This window comes from Saccoglossus kowalevskii, chromosome 13, assembly GCF_978046115.1.
Source record: "Saccoglossus kowalevskii chromosome 13, keSacKowa6.1, whole genome shotgun sequence".
NCBI lineage: Eukaryota > Metazoa > Hemichordata > Enteropneusta > Harrimaniidae > Saccoglossus > Saccoglossus kowalevskii.
Window position 1 is genome coordinate 16,945,461 of NC_140653.1, and position 15,241 is coordinate 16,960,701.

General features: G+C 36.7%; 1 protein-coding gene across 1 annotated transcript in view; it reads right to left on the reverse strand.

Moving 5' to 3' along the window:
* Positions 1-15,241, reverse strand: part of LOC100378120 (potassium channel, subfamily K, member 16-like) — a 93,602-nt gene that overhangs the window by 24,731 nt on the left and 53,630 nt on the right. The window contains exon 2 of the mRNA XM_006817460.3: positions 6,329-6,726. Coding sequence (XP_006817523.1) covers positions 6,329-6,692 — 364 coding nt within the window. The 5' untranslated portion in view covers positions 6,693-6,726. The remainder of the gene's footprint in view (positions 1-6,328; positions 6,727-15,241) is intronic.

The window sequence follows — 15,241 nt, forward strand, 5'->3', positions numbered from 1 at the left end:
GCACGCTGTATGAAATGAACAACCAGTATGTACATTCTTGAGTCAGACTATTGAAGGCAGCCATACTACTATCACGTGGTCAGTGAGCTGTCCAACCGATCACGGATACACTTGGGACAAACAAAAACCCTTCACACATGGCTGAAATGTTATACCTGGCATTTATAATTGATATAATTATTGAATATTGCATATTACTATTACGCCACTATTCCTTTATATCATTAAACTTCTACTTCCCAGTATGTGCCTCTCATTTCTCTTTCATCATTTGGCCAGCCTCCGACGTGTGTTAAGCAATTTGTGCCAACTTCACTCAGTTTGGATATATCCTTTGAGTTCATTTTGATGCATGCTCGACAGTTGACAGATATCATATCATATTGAAACGGAATAATATAAACTATGTCCTGGGATGTTTGCATTCAATTTGAAAACAGACATGGCACAGTTAGGCGTCATGATTTAATTTCAGATTAATTTCTCTCTGCGGTGTAAATGAAATATGGTACCAACAATCAATCAGTCTCAGTTGTTATTTATCGCTATAAATAAAGGCTCCATTGCTAAAAATACAACCATCATAATGTACGTACGTGCAGGGCTTCTTGTTGGAAAAGTGCGTTGACGCCGAGTTACCAGCTTAGTGTGAACGAGCTTTGTGATTGCACTCCGACAGTGACGACAGCTGCCAATATTCGATTATATAACTGTCATCCAAGATACTTAGTTGCAATTGATATAATACTACTACTACTTAAAATAGAATAGATTTAGATGTATTGATCAAACATGAAACGTTCTTGTGACCAAGAATGAATTGTAAGCTAACTGTATTCGATATCATTATTTGCGATTGTAAAGAAAAAAGATATAATTAACCTTTGACCCGTGACATTTGACGTTACGCATTATTCATAACATTCCATCACGACAATCCATTCACAAGATGCTTATAAATGTAACCGATTAAAAACGTACCACTGATCTCATACTGTTGATGTATCCATCACGAAAGCAAAGATATTATTACAATTCAGTATCGCTTATTTATATCCTCTGAATGTTATTGAATATTGCGATTAATAAACGCGATTATTAGCATATAATAACGCTCCAAATATAGGCATACTCATATAGGCATACATTTCACATACGTAATACACTAAGAGACATTATGGCCGAAACATTGTGAGCAATTAAAGTCCCCCCGAGAACATTTATACCGATTTATTGGAGTTTTGGGACTATTATTAGTGAAACATATGAATTCACGAGAATTGCGGAAAATGTATAATAACGTTCAAATTCCAAATGCTTTCAAGCGAGTCCGAACGTCGGCAATCGTTTCGGAATCCCATTTGATTGTTTGTTACTACTTCGAACTACTTTTCAAATATCCATGAAATCGGTGATTTATGGGGCAATTTACTACCGGTTTCCATAGTAAAAAGGTTTCATTAGACCTACATAAAAATAGTTCGGGTATATATGATGATTAAGATATAATAAAATGGTCTGATGCTATGGTTGTTAAGAACTATTAGCAAATTCTGATGATTTTTGAACATAGATTACTATGGAAATTGTTTTCTCTAAAAATATATTCAATTATGATGTAACACATTATTATGAGAAAATAAGATAATATTGTATTAGTCCTAATTTATTATGTTAAAATGCCAGCGAGTGACCGTAACGAGTTCCTCGTCTCAGAATAATGCTGCGCGTAGTCGGTTTTTTATATTGTATTCGGAAATTGTCAGAGCTGTCCCGACGAAAAAAAATATTTAAAACCGATATTATTAAAGAGTGCACGTCAGTCCCAGGACAGTGTTTCCAGAATTTCTGACAAGTAAAATAATAGATCGATTTATGAAACCCTGATCAGATTATTTTTAAAAAGCCGACAATATGCTACGAATTGCTTGCAATTCCCGTGGGATACCTGTGAACATGTTAATTATTCTAATTATATTATCATCGTAGGATTGTTCAGAAGACAGGACAGACGGATAGAAAAAGTACAATGTATATCACATATTATTTTATATCGCTGAATCGGTATGATATCATGAATATACAAGCAGGTCGGAGTCTGATGAAATCGCGTGATAATGTTGCGATAACGATCTTAAATTGATTTTCTCCAATAATGAACTAATGACTAGCAGCTATTTTGGTTCATTTCACAAACCTGAACTACAACGTGCCTTGGCTGCACCAGCCCAACATACACGCGCAATAACAGTAATAACCATCGTCGCCGATAAACCGACCGCGTTCATGTGAATACGTTGCAAAATACGCATACATGCCAGGAACATGAACACAATGATGAATATTGGTAGATTATTGACCCCACATTACTGGCGTTCTATTGTCCGTGAACACATTAAACTATACATTCCATGTCAAAGACGTATGTTATCGGGTTCTTGAATCACCGCTTACATGTAAATAATAATTTTTAGTGAGCAGCAAAAAAAAAATCGAATCCGATGTCAATAAATTACAAAAATTCCCGCATCGGCGAACATAATGTGTTCCTCACTCCTTGGGCGATAAATCTATCTATCCACACGAATATTTAAAACTCATTTCTACATTTTGATTATACTACTTCTCTTTCGGTTAGCGTGTTGTGTATGAGATCTTTAGTTGATATAGTAGGTGATCCCGCAAATTACCCCCCCCCCCTCTTCCGCCTCGAACATTTCCAGATAGTTTAAAACACACACTCACACACATGGGAAATGTCAGCCATTAAATCAGGCTTAGGAAGAAAGTTCCAGGAATAGCCAAATCAGTTATAAGCAATTATGATTCATTTAGTCACCTTTATAAGTAGGTATTTATTTCTTCCCGTCTTTAAATTGAGTTTCACAATGACAATGCAACGTCCTCTCTCACTAAGTGCTTCTTTTTGTCAAGTGCACATTATCAAGTCTAAATCACCGCATCCGCGAATCACTGGCACGGTAATTGAAACACGAATTGTACCCCTGTAATCACCCACATTGAAGAGCAGCTTTGCGGGCCCTTATTACGTACAACACTTCTACAAAATTCATACACCGTCAATACCGGTAATTGAAAAGCTGTTGTATTAAACCCCAGCGGTTTAAATCGCGTTCTATGCATACACCTGTGTATGCGAGAATTACGTAGCAACAGACGTATACGGTTAATAAGTTTATTTTGAAAGCGATTAATAGAACGATGTTTGCTTCATTCGCATCAATTACCAAATCCCAAACCCAATTACCAATGAATTCAATTCGGTTAATAAACATACGAAGCTTCAGCGAGAATACATTGACCTGGGTGGTTAACGAGTTTGGACTTGACGAACTGCCAATCATTTTTCCGGGAAATAGAAAGTACATGCGACACACGCAGATGTTTCCCATCTCTTTGAAAGCTACGATTCATTGTGAATGAAAGGCTTTTCCTAAATAGGATTGGTCAACTTCAAAAAGCCGGTAAAAAACAAGTGTATTGTGAAGGTCTGGCATTCGATGCAGACAAACAAAACACAACGCGTTACACCACATTTCAATAGGAATTTTATCAGATATTATTAAATGATTACACGTGGCTATTTTGGTAATACTGAGAAGCGGTGAACGATATTAGCGATGTATCTCTCAGCCACTACTGCGGTATATATTGTTATTATATTGATAATAAATACGTCGATACGTCACATAATACGTAGCAATATTGAGTTTCTTGTTAAAGGCATGGAGAGAATACTGCTATTTGAGTGTTTTAAAATAAAAAAACATTTTTTTATTGTTGTGAAATATATGCAAGAAACGGCGCAAATAAAAAGTAGAGGTAACCAATTAAAGCGGCGTTTTATTGGCTGCATTGCTAGGGTTGAATCGTAATGACATTCTCTGCATAAATATTTTAATTAATTTTAAACTCCACTTTATTCGAAGTTTGAAAGGAGTTGTTTTGTAATTGAAACATTGTATGTATAAATTATCTTGTATGTTAATAGCTTGTGTTGGCATTCTGGTTAGTTGGTCGTTTTCATGGACGCGTATTAGTCACGTGGTGTTGACGAGTAAACAAATAAATAAATGACATAATTTTTGAAGTCATTGCTTTTAAAAAGTAACAAAGAAAAAGGCACTCATTTATCCCATCTTAGTCTGCAGTCTCCTTGGATACATACTCTCATGTCGCGATCACTTTGTAAATTATAAGAGGAAGTTTTGAATTGGCGTATCGGGATTTTGGATATTCTCCTACTTTCACGAACAAACATTGTAATTAAAATAATGATATCGGGTATACAGCGCACAGTGGGTAATATTGATTAGTATGATTATAACTGTGTGCGTAATAGTTATGCTATTAACCAGACTCTGCGTGAAACCATGTTCTATTACATCAGAATCGTTATGACTTCCGCCATGTTTTACATGTACATATGTTAAGTCATCGCACCCAACTTACACGATTAACTACACCATCGGTTCATCGTACGCTGTGTAACATTAACCTCTTGCGCTCACACTGAGTAATCGGTTACGAAATCGTGTTTTTGATGGAATGTAAAGGCGGATGATTTCAAGCTTACGCAGCGATCGAGGATTCCACAGGGCATCACACCAGTCATCACCTCGTACCAGTACGTAGCATAGCACGCGTAAGGTCAATTATAATGCTAACCATATAATCTGTAATTACACTAATCATGTAAATTTTCTCCACACATTCCCGGGGTTTTTACATTCCTGTTCCTGAAGTGTTATTTTACAATCAATTGCAAGTGCGTATATTGTGCACGCTCGTGGCTAAATCACGTTTGAGTATATTAAGATGTCATCTTTCGCGTCACGGAATAATACACTTTCATGTACCGACATAGAACTACGCGACACCGATTGCAAGTAGCGATGCGAGATAACAGAGATGGAGAAATCACCAAGGCAACCAATTGAGAAAAAGGATCACACGCCTTCTGAGTACACACGTATTTTTTATCAATAACAGCGCGCTTAATAATTAGTACGTCAGAGCGCTAACGGCGGATATATCATTTTTATATTCATTTATGTATATTTATTTACTCATTCCATTTAAAAGAACAATTTTACTGTCAAGTTTGGGTTACATTTAATTGTTCAAAGTCAATGCTTTGCGTGTTCGAAAGCGTATGAATCGTTGTGATCAAAGAAACTGAATGGTGAATCTTTTCACTGTTGCATACATTTGAATGCTCTATCGTGTATTGTATTGCGTTTTCCCTCCATCTGCCTCACCATATCCATTGTGTTCAATTATCTGAATGTCATTTCTCCGGTTGAACATGCAAATGTCCAATATGAAAGGCTGTATGTATCTATTTACCATTCGGAAGTTTAACGGAAATCCATTTTTCTTTTCATTGAACATATTGAATGCCGCGTTGCTGGTTGCGTGAGGTAGAAGCAATATTGCAATGCGGTGCAAGAATTGCAGGATTTCGAATAATCTCGCTTTTGCTCGGGTGAGAAGTAACTCCAGTCTGAGTAAAGTAATTTAGGAAACTACTCCAAACGCGTAGGAGCGATGGCATCTCATGCACAGACACAAATAGAAACACAAGGCGTATGCAATGATTAATAAATTTCACGACAAGCGAGAATACTTTATGCAATACAGCGTACGCTCAAATGTCAAGGAACACCGCTGGCACAGCGATATCTAAATTTTCTGGATACTCCGCCGAGAGAAAATCATGATCTCTGGAATGCAAGCCGGTGTTGTAATTTATACAAACCACTAGTCTATTATTGGACGACAATGACAACACAATAAACATTAGTGTACCACATGTTCTACGCATTTACGCGCTAAAGTTCGGTATACACGTATATGTATATACACCGTGCACTATGTACAACAATATCTATTCAACGTCAATGTTAGCATTGCTAAACAACCTATACATGGCATATTTAACAAACTATGTGATACTGCCAAATGCACAGCTCGTATTAGATAGAAGAATTCATACTGAACTGTAACACCCGTAAGGGATTTAGGCAGCGTAATTGTTATCCATCTATCTATATCGACAGAGATTACGTGTCATAACCTGTGTGTAACATTGTTATTTCAGCTTAGAAGTGTTGCTATTTTAGCCGAATGAAAAATGCCTGTTATTGTACAACAGTAAATGATCGCGTTAGCGAAACTATTATAAATATCAGCGCTCAAGCGTTGGGAATCAGGCACCTAAAGTGCTATAATGATAGTGTCGTGAATAGGTTCAAACAATGCATTCACAAATTCGGTGAATTGGTGAATAAAGGACCCCACCTACCTATTGTTGTCAGGACAGTCATGCAGAAGAAACAACCAGACGTCCAATCCCAAGGCACCGATTTGCCCGACGGAGTTCCACCTGATTTGAACTTCTTGAATAATAAGGCTTCAAATTCGTCTACCCGTATAATCATCTCTATCGTCGCGTTTTCTCGGTTGGGATCGAGAAGACTGGTAAGGTTGCTTAGCAGTCTCTCCTTCGTTACCTGGATGTCGGCCTCCTGGCGTTCCTGATTGGGGTTCTCAATCAGCGCAAAAACCCACGCTCCGCCGACAACATAAGCTACCACCAATACCGTCAGGAAGAGAAACTTGCATTTCAGACCAAATTGGCATCGACATCGCCGGCTTTCCCCTGTCATTTCTTTAGAGTGGCGCTTTGCCCTGTACAGAGCCCTGTCGAGAAGACAGATAAGATAGAACTTGAGTCAGTAAGTGCGTCGTGTGTTCTCAGTATTGTGGAGGAGATTCGATCCGATACGAGCTACTTGTAGTGCCGTGGATGAAACTAATCACATGCCAAACGCGCTTTTAACGTTGATCAAGTCATGTTTATGTGATACGTGTTTTCACGAACGCTTGCTAGTCATCCAGCGTAAACTCAGGAATCTAACCTCGTGCAACAGCCGCAATTCGCGGGGTGTATCCTGTTCGGCGATTACGCGCACGTTACTTTGCGACCAGTCACGGATTCCACACAAAACAACGCACCGAGCAGAGCAGAAGCTGCCAGAAAGGCCTGTCAATGACACCCAATCGAGTATATCCACTATACAATGATATACTCTGAGGAAACTCACTAGGTAAGAATGTGCAAACATACGAACAAACAAATAAATGAAGGTATGTCCTAATGATGTGTCTGTCGTTGTCATAGTAACCAGCCACGATGTTCAGAGTTATCTCTTATGCCAATCATTATCATGTATAACCCTTCGAACATTACAGAATGAAATCACATATGCCTCGGGCCCTCACGGCGTTTTGCGTGAAACACTATTCTCTATGGTGTTGGGGTACATATATTATATGAATTTTAGCAAACTTTAACTTGACTTGTATATAATAAAATGTATTAGACTTATTTGCATATTGTCGTATTTTGCGAATAAATAATGAGACATACTTGCATATATAAAGAGCGCTATAATCTAATTATACAACTTATCGTCTTTAGCACTCAATAAATATCGTGTTCCAAATTCTATATAATGACACGTGATAACTTAAAATGTGTTCATTTACTGAACAGTTACATAAATTAAATTTCTCTTGAATTTAATTAAATGCGAACACCACACCATGAGAAACTTGTATTAGACATGTTTCGTATATATTGCTTCGTGTAGATTAATACTTATTATTTTAAGGCCATAATGTATCTCATGTATCCAATTTAAAGAAAATCAAACATCCGGTTTATTTCAAGAAAAAAAATATTATTATAATATATTGTCATACATAGCAGTAAAATAGGTCATCAAATGGTTAATATCTATATAAATATTAACGCGCTATGTACTTCTGGTGATTACGTGCGATATGTTTTTCCATTTCAACGAAGAACTAAGTACTACTCCTTACCCCCTACTGTGGATTTACATATTAGAGATATGTGGCATAATGTACGAGATAATGTTTCACATCGTGAAATGTATTAGCTGCTGAAATAACGTGTTTTGGGTTTACCCCACTCAGTATAAACAGCTGGGAACAGATAATGTGCAAGGTCGTCGCTTTCAGACCAGTATAAATTTTCACCGACTATTTTACAATGATGATAACACTTGACAAACCGACATTGTGAATTGTAATTCAAATTTGACTGAAACGTGGAGAATAATTCTATTTTAAGTGAATCGTCGCTCAGACAATAAATAAGTGGTTAGTAAGAGGGTTGGGTATGTAGTATAAAGCAGCATGGGTCAATTCACCAATTTATAAGCTTTGTAATGTAGACAAATATTTCCCCGGTTGTGGTTATATTATTGTCTCCAATATTGCTACTCGGATCGGCCCTACAGTGCTGGATGTATCAAGCTTTTTGGGGTATACATACGGGTCCTTTATTAAATTAATTTTGTAATTTCAGTGTGTTGTTCATTGAATAGAGGAAGTTTTCACATTGTTGGTGGCATAGATTCTGAAAGAAGATCATCCCTATGCTCAGAAGAGGAGAGTTTCTGCATAAGAAGGTGGATAAGGTCAGGGTGTCGTCGTACGTGTACACTAGGGCGATGACAGACGGAATCATAAACATATGACTTATACAAGCAGAATGCATGCCAGAAGATATCGAAATATAAAGAATGTTTTAATAATTATCACGACAGGCGAGATTGAATTATGTAATTCGGCGAGCTCTCAGCTGTTTCCGTTGTCTGGTGCTCATTTGGACCCAATGAATTGAATCGTATGGTGAGCGAAAATAATCAATATCTGCAGCGAAAAAATATGGATTTATAATATTCCATCTGTCAACACAGAATATGAAAAGTGGAAATCAATTTACAATTGCGTGTATTAAATATCACTGACACATATGCATTATTTCAAGCAAGGCGACGACGTAAACCGCAAGTGGCTTCTAGTGAAAACAAAAATTATTGTGTCTTCAGTGTGTAACATGAGAAAGTATGAAAGATATATCAACTTAAAACGGAATTGATGAGTCTATTTCCGCTGTAGATATAACCCAGCATTCAGCGATTGTTTCCAAGCTTACTTTACCTACAATTACCAAATTCTTTTTAAACTCATATTTCCTATTCGGAGATTTGTACATTCCGAAATGTCGGTATATTAATGTAGGTTAAAGTACTTTTACATATAGGGCGACATGTAAGTCGAACAACATAATAAGAGGGAATTTCAATACACTCATTACTTTCAAATTCCGTTTTAAAGCATGTTTGTCTTCTAAATATCCCCCCGATATACATCTTCCCATTAAATTGTATACGCACTAATACGCATAAATGCCCAACTCAACTGTGTCGATGTTGTCATGGCGATTTCTGGTCGATTGTAGCTCTTCAAATAAATAGATGAATTGACTATTTGCAAGATACATATGCAAAATCGTGAGCTATTTTTTATTAATCACGCATCTCCGCCGTGAGCATGACATTGGATTAGGAATAAATGGCTATATGCGATTGTTTCCATCACGTATCAAGACATTGATCTGGGCAGGAGAATGCTATATTCTTCTATTTTTTCCAATGTGTAACGAGCTCAGCAATGAGCTCGCGAGGGTATGTCTTTGATCAACATCAAATATGACTGTTCAAAATTTAAAAAAAACCAACACCAACTTGTAAATGAATTGTGATTGTCGAGGAGATCAACGCCCTTTAATCTCTTAAATTGCGTCACACTATTCTTAAATTTAATAAAGGTTTTTATATTATAATTAGTAGTTGTTAAAGAAGTAAACGGATGAGGTATTTTCAGAATTTGCATTCGATAATTATAATAGTGGTACAAAGAATTAATGACGACGTTTCGTCATAATAAAATGATTGATTCGCACGTTGCATTGACACATATATTGAATGATGTTCACTCGAGTCCACCTGTACGGTGAATTAACAGTTTGTATCAATGTACAGCCCGTGGGCAAAGAACACAATTAAGAAAATTTTTCAAAATATCGATATTGTCTCTTTATCACATGACGATTGTAGAGAGTCGCTGTTTAGTTTTTTTATGAGTGCGTATCAAGTAACACGAGATGTGTAAATCTTGACCATGAAAGTCGATTCAGATCGATTTGTGTATGTAGGTGGAATACTCTAATTTAATAATTACCACATCGCGGTTTAAATTTCATTGTATGCCATTCCCATTGGTATGCTCAGCTGAATATAAACACAATGGTCAATTATTGTCACGGTAAACAAGATGGCGGCTCTGATGATGTATTGTGACAACCGCCTGTCACATGACTCTGAAACCCATAAATTAAGACACACAATAAGGTTTTATATATTGGATATTGTAAGGTTGGAAGTACAATTGTTCGGATATTGAACAACACGAGGGACACATATCCGAGTGAAGTTCAAATCTGCAATCGTTCAGATATAGATCGACACGAGGGGCACAGATCCGAGTGAAGTTGAAATCTGAGCGATTGCACGAGTTACACTTGCATAATCTACTTATGATGTGACGCAGTACGAAATCCGATCACAGATATTGAAATATTTTATACCAAAAAAGACAAGGTGTTTGCCTTTGAACATGGAGTTGCGAACATTGGCCCTTCTTTTAGTACTGTCACTGGGTATTTTCTGACTTTGTATCAAGATTGCACATCGGTGAAATAACGGGATATGGACGTAGATAATGTCCCCAGAGAACAAAGAAGTCAAGAGGCCAGAGTGTTATCCAGATTTCTTAGATATACTTCGCATGGTGGCCAGTTCTTCTGAAACGTTATACCTTTACATGTATTTGTAGGCCACGGACAACCCCGTTATTAATTGGTGTACTACCCACACATGTTTGGAATATAACATATGCGTAGCTATGTAGTTGAGAAAGGGAACGTACTATACTATGATATATTGAAAGGTCAACGTTCACCCACATGTGACATATATGTTATATTCCAATGGCCTACTGAAAGGTCATGATAGAAATCGACACCAGAGTGAAAATAATAATTAACATTTTTAGCATATGTAAGTGTTGTGTATTCGCAGTGAGTCATACAAACACACAAAGCTAATAAGTTTTTGTACGCGTGATTCTTCTGTGACGTTGACATTTTTCAACTCTTGTTATTGATATAGGTTTTTTCATCATATTCAAATATTGCAAGTTCAGGAACCATTGCGCACGAACGACACATATATGTATTTGTATTGCGAGGGGACGCTACGAAACTTACACACCGTCTAGACCAGGCTGTCAGTGACGGACGACGGGAGAATAGCGAAGACGTGTGTGTGGTCCACATGACTGACTCGAACTCGAAGACGACTGTAATATCAACATCCCCCGTCGAAACAATACTCGTGGAACACCAATGTTACTGACATTTGCTGCAATAACACGTTCCTGTTTAGTCGCATGCACTTAATGAATATAATAACACAACCCTAAACATGTTTTTCAATAAATCTCAGCTATTAAACATGTAAGCATATTACCGACCCGTTCATGTCAACATTTCACAAAAGCAATTTCAAATTACATGGCGACCGACTGTTCAATTTCAAGGAGCAGGTGCACGAATTATGTTATTTCTAACGTAACTGTAATTGTGTCCGTTAACCACGGATCCATTTTAGATTCTATACGTTAACGAATATTTATATCAATAACAATAATTACCGAGTAATGGGTATCGGATATGAATCTCATAGTGATAATAATTCTCGTTACGTTTTCGTCATAACAGCGGTCTGGCACTGCAGGTAGTGGGTAAAACCAACCAACTGAATATGATTATATTATTATGTGTACAATCATTTGGCGTATCGCACTCATGCTGATCTACATATGGAAATAACAAACTAGTATATTAAACATGTATACTATTATAAATAGATAAACTGCTCACTATGTGGTTTAATTAGCGCGTATATGAGCTATTAAATAGCACAGCATCAACACATTTAACACTGTTGGTGCGTGAAAAAACAGGAGTTCATCTAGAAAATGCACCGTGACATTGCATCAGGCGGTGCGATTTCAACAGCACTGGTATCTGTTTTTTTTTTCTACATACATTCAATTCAAGTTTGGATATATATATTAGAATATGTTATTTTTATCACAGAATAACTTGGTAATTTACACACAATTTGTTGTACACAGGTACAGTGCCTATTGCTACCAGGGGCCTCTATCTTGCGTTGTGTAGGCGTTAACTTTCTTGGAGAGAACGAACACGATCCACGCTGGTAACGGACACCCCTACCGTCCTGCCCAGTATAAGAATTACCACGCAAACAATTTCTATTTTTAATTTTGCTTTATTTTATTCCTTTTTTCCATAGCTCCCGTGAGTCCTACGTCTGATTACGTCTTTTATTCACGGATCAACACATTGCCGCAAACTGTGTACCTACAATTGAATTTAATAACAGAGAATTACCTCCGCCCCATTAACAAGTCCGGTCTTGTAATGATTTACCGATCAATGGATTCCTTAGAGTGGTGAACCAAATAATTGCTTTTTACCGTTTGTCAATATTTGTGTATCCTTCTTTATATGGTTGTAATTCTTTTGAATTTACAATCGTTTATTGCAAGCAAATTTTATAATTGCGGTTATTATTTCTTTAGTTACTAGTAAGCAACATATTAAACTAACTTTAATTTAGTTTGTTTGCTGTCATAATGTAAAACCGGATGTCGATAAATTCTGCATGATGTAATAGTTGCTGCTCGCGCATAATTACTTTTTCAAGGCATAGCGGTCACACAGAATGCCGGCGAGTATTGCGTCAAATATATCGGTAATTATCGATAAAATATATCGGTAATTATTTTTACCTATAACAACGGCGCAGAAAACTGATACATATGCAATGAAACCGTGTACAGTATATGGTGCAACCTGTGTTCAAGAACACGCTAATATGAACAATCGATTGATTGGCTGGTTTACTCATTTATGAGTTCGTTTGTTTCTTTCTTTGTTGCTTGAATCCCTATGGTTACTATTAGTGTATATATCAAATAACTTGAATATTTAAAACTCATTGCATGAAATATCAAAATTGTGGAAAGAATATAAAAACAACTGTCTTTCAAAGAAATCAATTGAACTTAAAGCGCGGCGGTTGTCGCGCAGCGCGTGTTCGAATTTCATGTAAATAAACAAAGTATTTTACACGCGTTGTATACGTCGCTATGAGTCCCATATCGAACGAGACGCGGCGCGACGACTATCGCCCTTTAACTGTTCACCACATGACGCAATACCTCCATGCCTGGAATTGTGTGTAAATATAATCAAACAAGGTAAAAACGGGCAACAATTGTATTCATGCCTAAGACCCTGCTGTTATCGCATTTTATTGGCATTCAAATATGTAGTGTACTCTAATTACAGATATTTTTATAGGTTATGAGTGTACATTCTGAGGTCATATCGGTTAAGCGTGTCTTTCGTTGCTTGCACTGCATGACATCAGGACAGTCATCAAGTGATGAAATATCACGAAATCTGACGTTACTCCCGGGATACTGAATAGAACGCGAACGCGAAGTTTTTATTCTGTGAATTCTAATTTCATTTCGTATTCGGTGTATTTAATGAAGAAACAAATAAAAGTTAGTAATAACGTCATGCCAAATGAACTCAATTTGCCCTTTAGTTAAACAGTAGCATTCATTGAAAGTCAATTCTGATTAAGATTGATTGTAATAAAACTCACCGCCTTTGCTCTGCGTCTGCACTTAATTAGATTACAGCTACATGGTTCTCTTTTTCTTAATTGAGTTCAAATTCATTCCTCATTAGTTGTTCTCAATGTGAATCTCTGTAATTGGGGCTGGATGAGTTGATAAATTGTTGAAACACTTAGAATGATTGCTACCACCCAGTGTCTCCGCGGAATGAAGCACAATGTCATATGTACATTTCACTGCACGTGACCTACCATGTGAGGTAGTGTGACATCCAATCAGAAAGCGTCATTTATGAAGGTGAAGAGGCGTCAGAATCGGAAGTTTGTTAGGAGGCCGGGTTGTAACTAACTACTTTGACTTACGTTGTGCAACTACTATCCTGGTGCTTGGTTACTGAAACAAGCAGCCTGTCAAATGCACATTTCAATTAAAGAACTGAAGATATCATTAGAAAATGAAAAATATGTATAGTATCAAAGCAATTGGACTTGCAGTTTTCAAAAAGAAATTAAAAATATCACTTTTTACCAAAAATAACAAAAATATTCAACAAAATTAGAGAATTAAAGATATCATCACGAAATGAACAAACCAAGAGAGGTCTGCCCAAGGTACATCAAGTATCAAAGCAATAAGAATTGTAGTTTTCAAGAAGAAGTTGAAAATGTAGAAAGTTGACACGGACGACGACAGACGACGGACGCCGACGGACAATCACTCATATGATAAGATCCGCTCGACAAAGTCGACAGCGGAGCTAAAAAAAAGATATTTTAGCAATCCTACCTGGAGAGAGAAATTGTTTTGCGTTTTACTAGACTAAGTTAACGCAGGTAGCAAGATGAAAGTAGTAGTAAGATAAATTAAACCCATGGTTAATACGCCGTTTCAGATGCTCTATTCATAATAAACAAATCTGTTTTATATCCATAGTATAATAAACCAAAGGTAGAGAGAAACCAAACAAAAAGCATTAATTAATTATTGATTTTTGTATGTAAATAAAAAGTATAATAATGGCGCACAAATTGATGAAATAAACAAGATTCGCTGTCAATCAAACACACTCAACTACAAGTTGACACAAGTTACAATTTATCCCCTTTTGGCTTTGTAAGCCATGCTATGCTAATCACATATTTGATCGATTTCAATACCCCATATGAGTAAATTGGCGAATTGAATCGGGGCTGCTCAGTCTGTGGTATGTGTTTTGATTTATGGCATGCAATTAATGCTGCTTGTGTCAATACTCAATGTGTGTTTGTACATTTCACCTTGTTGACATATTTCTATGCACTGATTACATTGTGACGTCCGAATAATTAAAGCACATCAATCATTGTACAATTTAATTTGCATCTGACCTTAATATTCACGTGATAAACAATCCAGAAACGGATGTAATTATATTGGAATTTGTCTGAGGAAAATGACTGGGTTAATAACGTGTAACCTCGAGTAAAATGTATTCTTTTAACTACATCTTGAAATCTCGAGAGACCGGAATACAGCAGAATACTAATAATATAAAGAA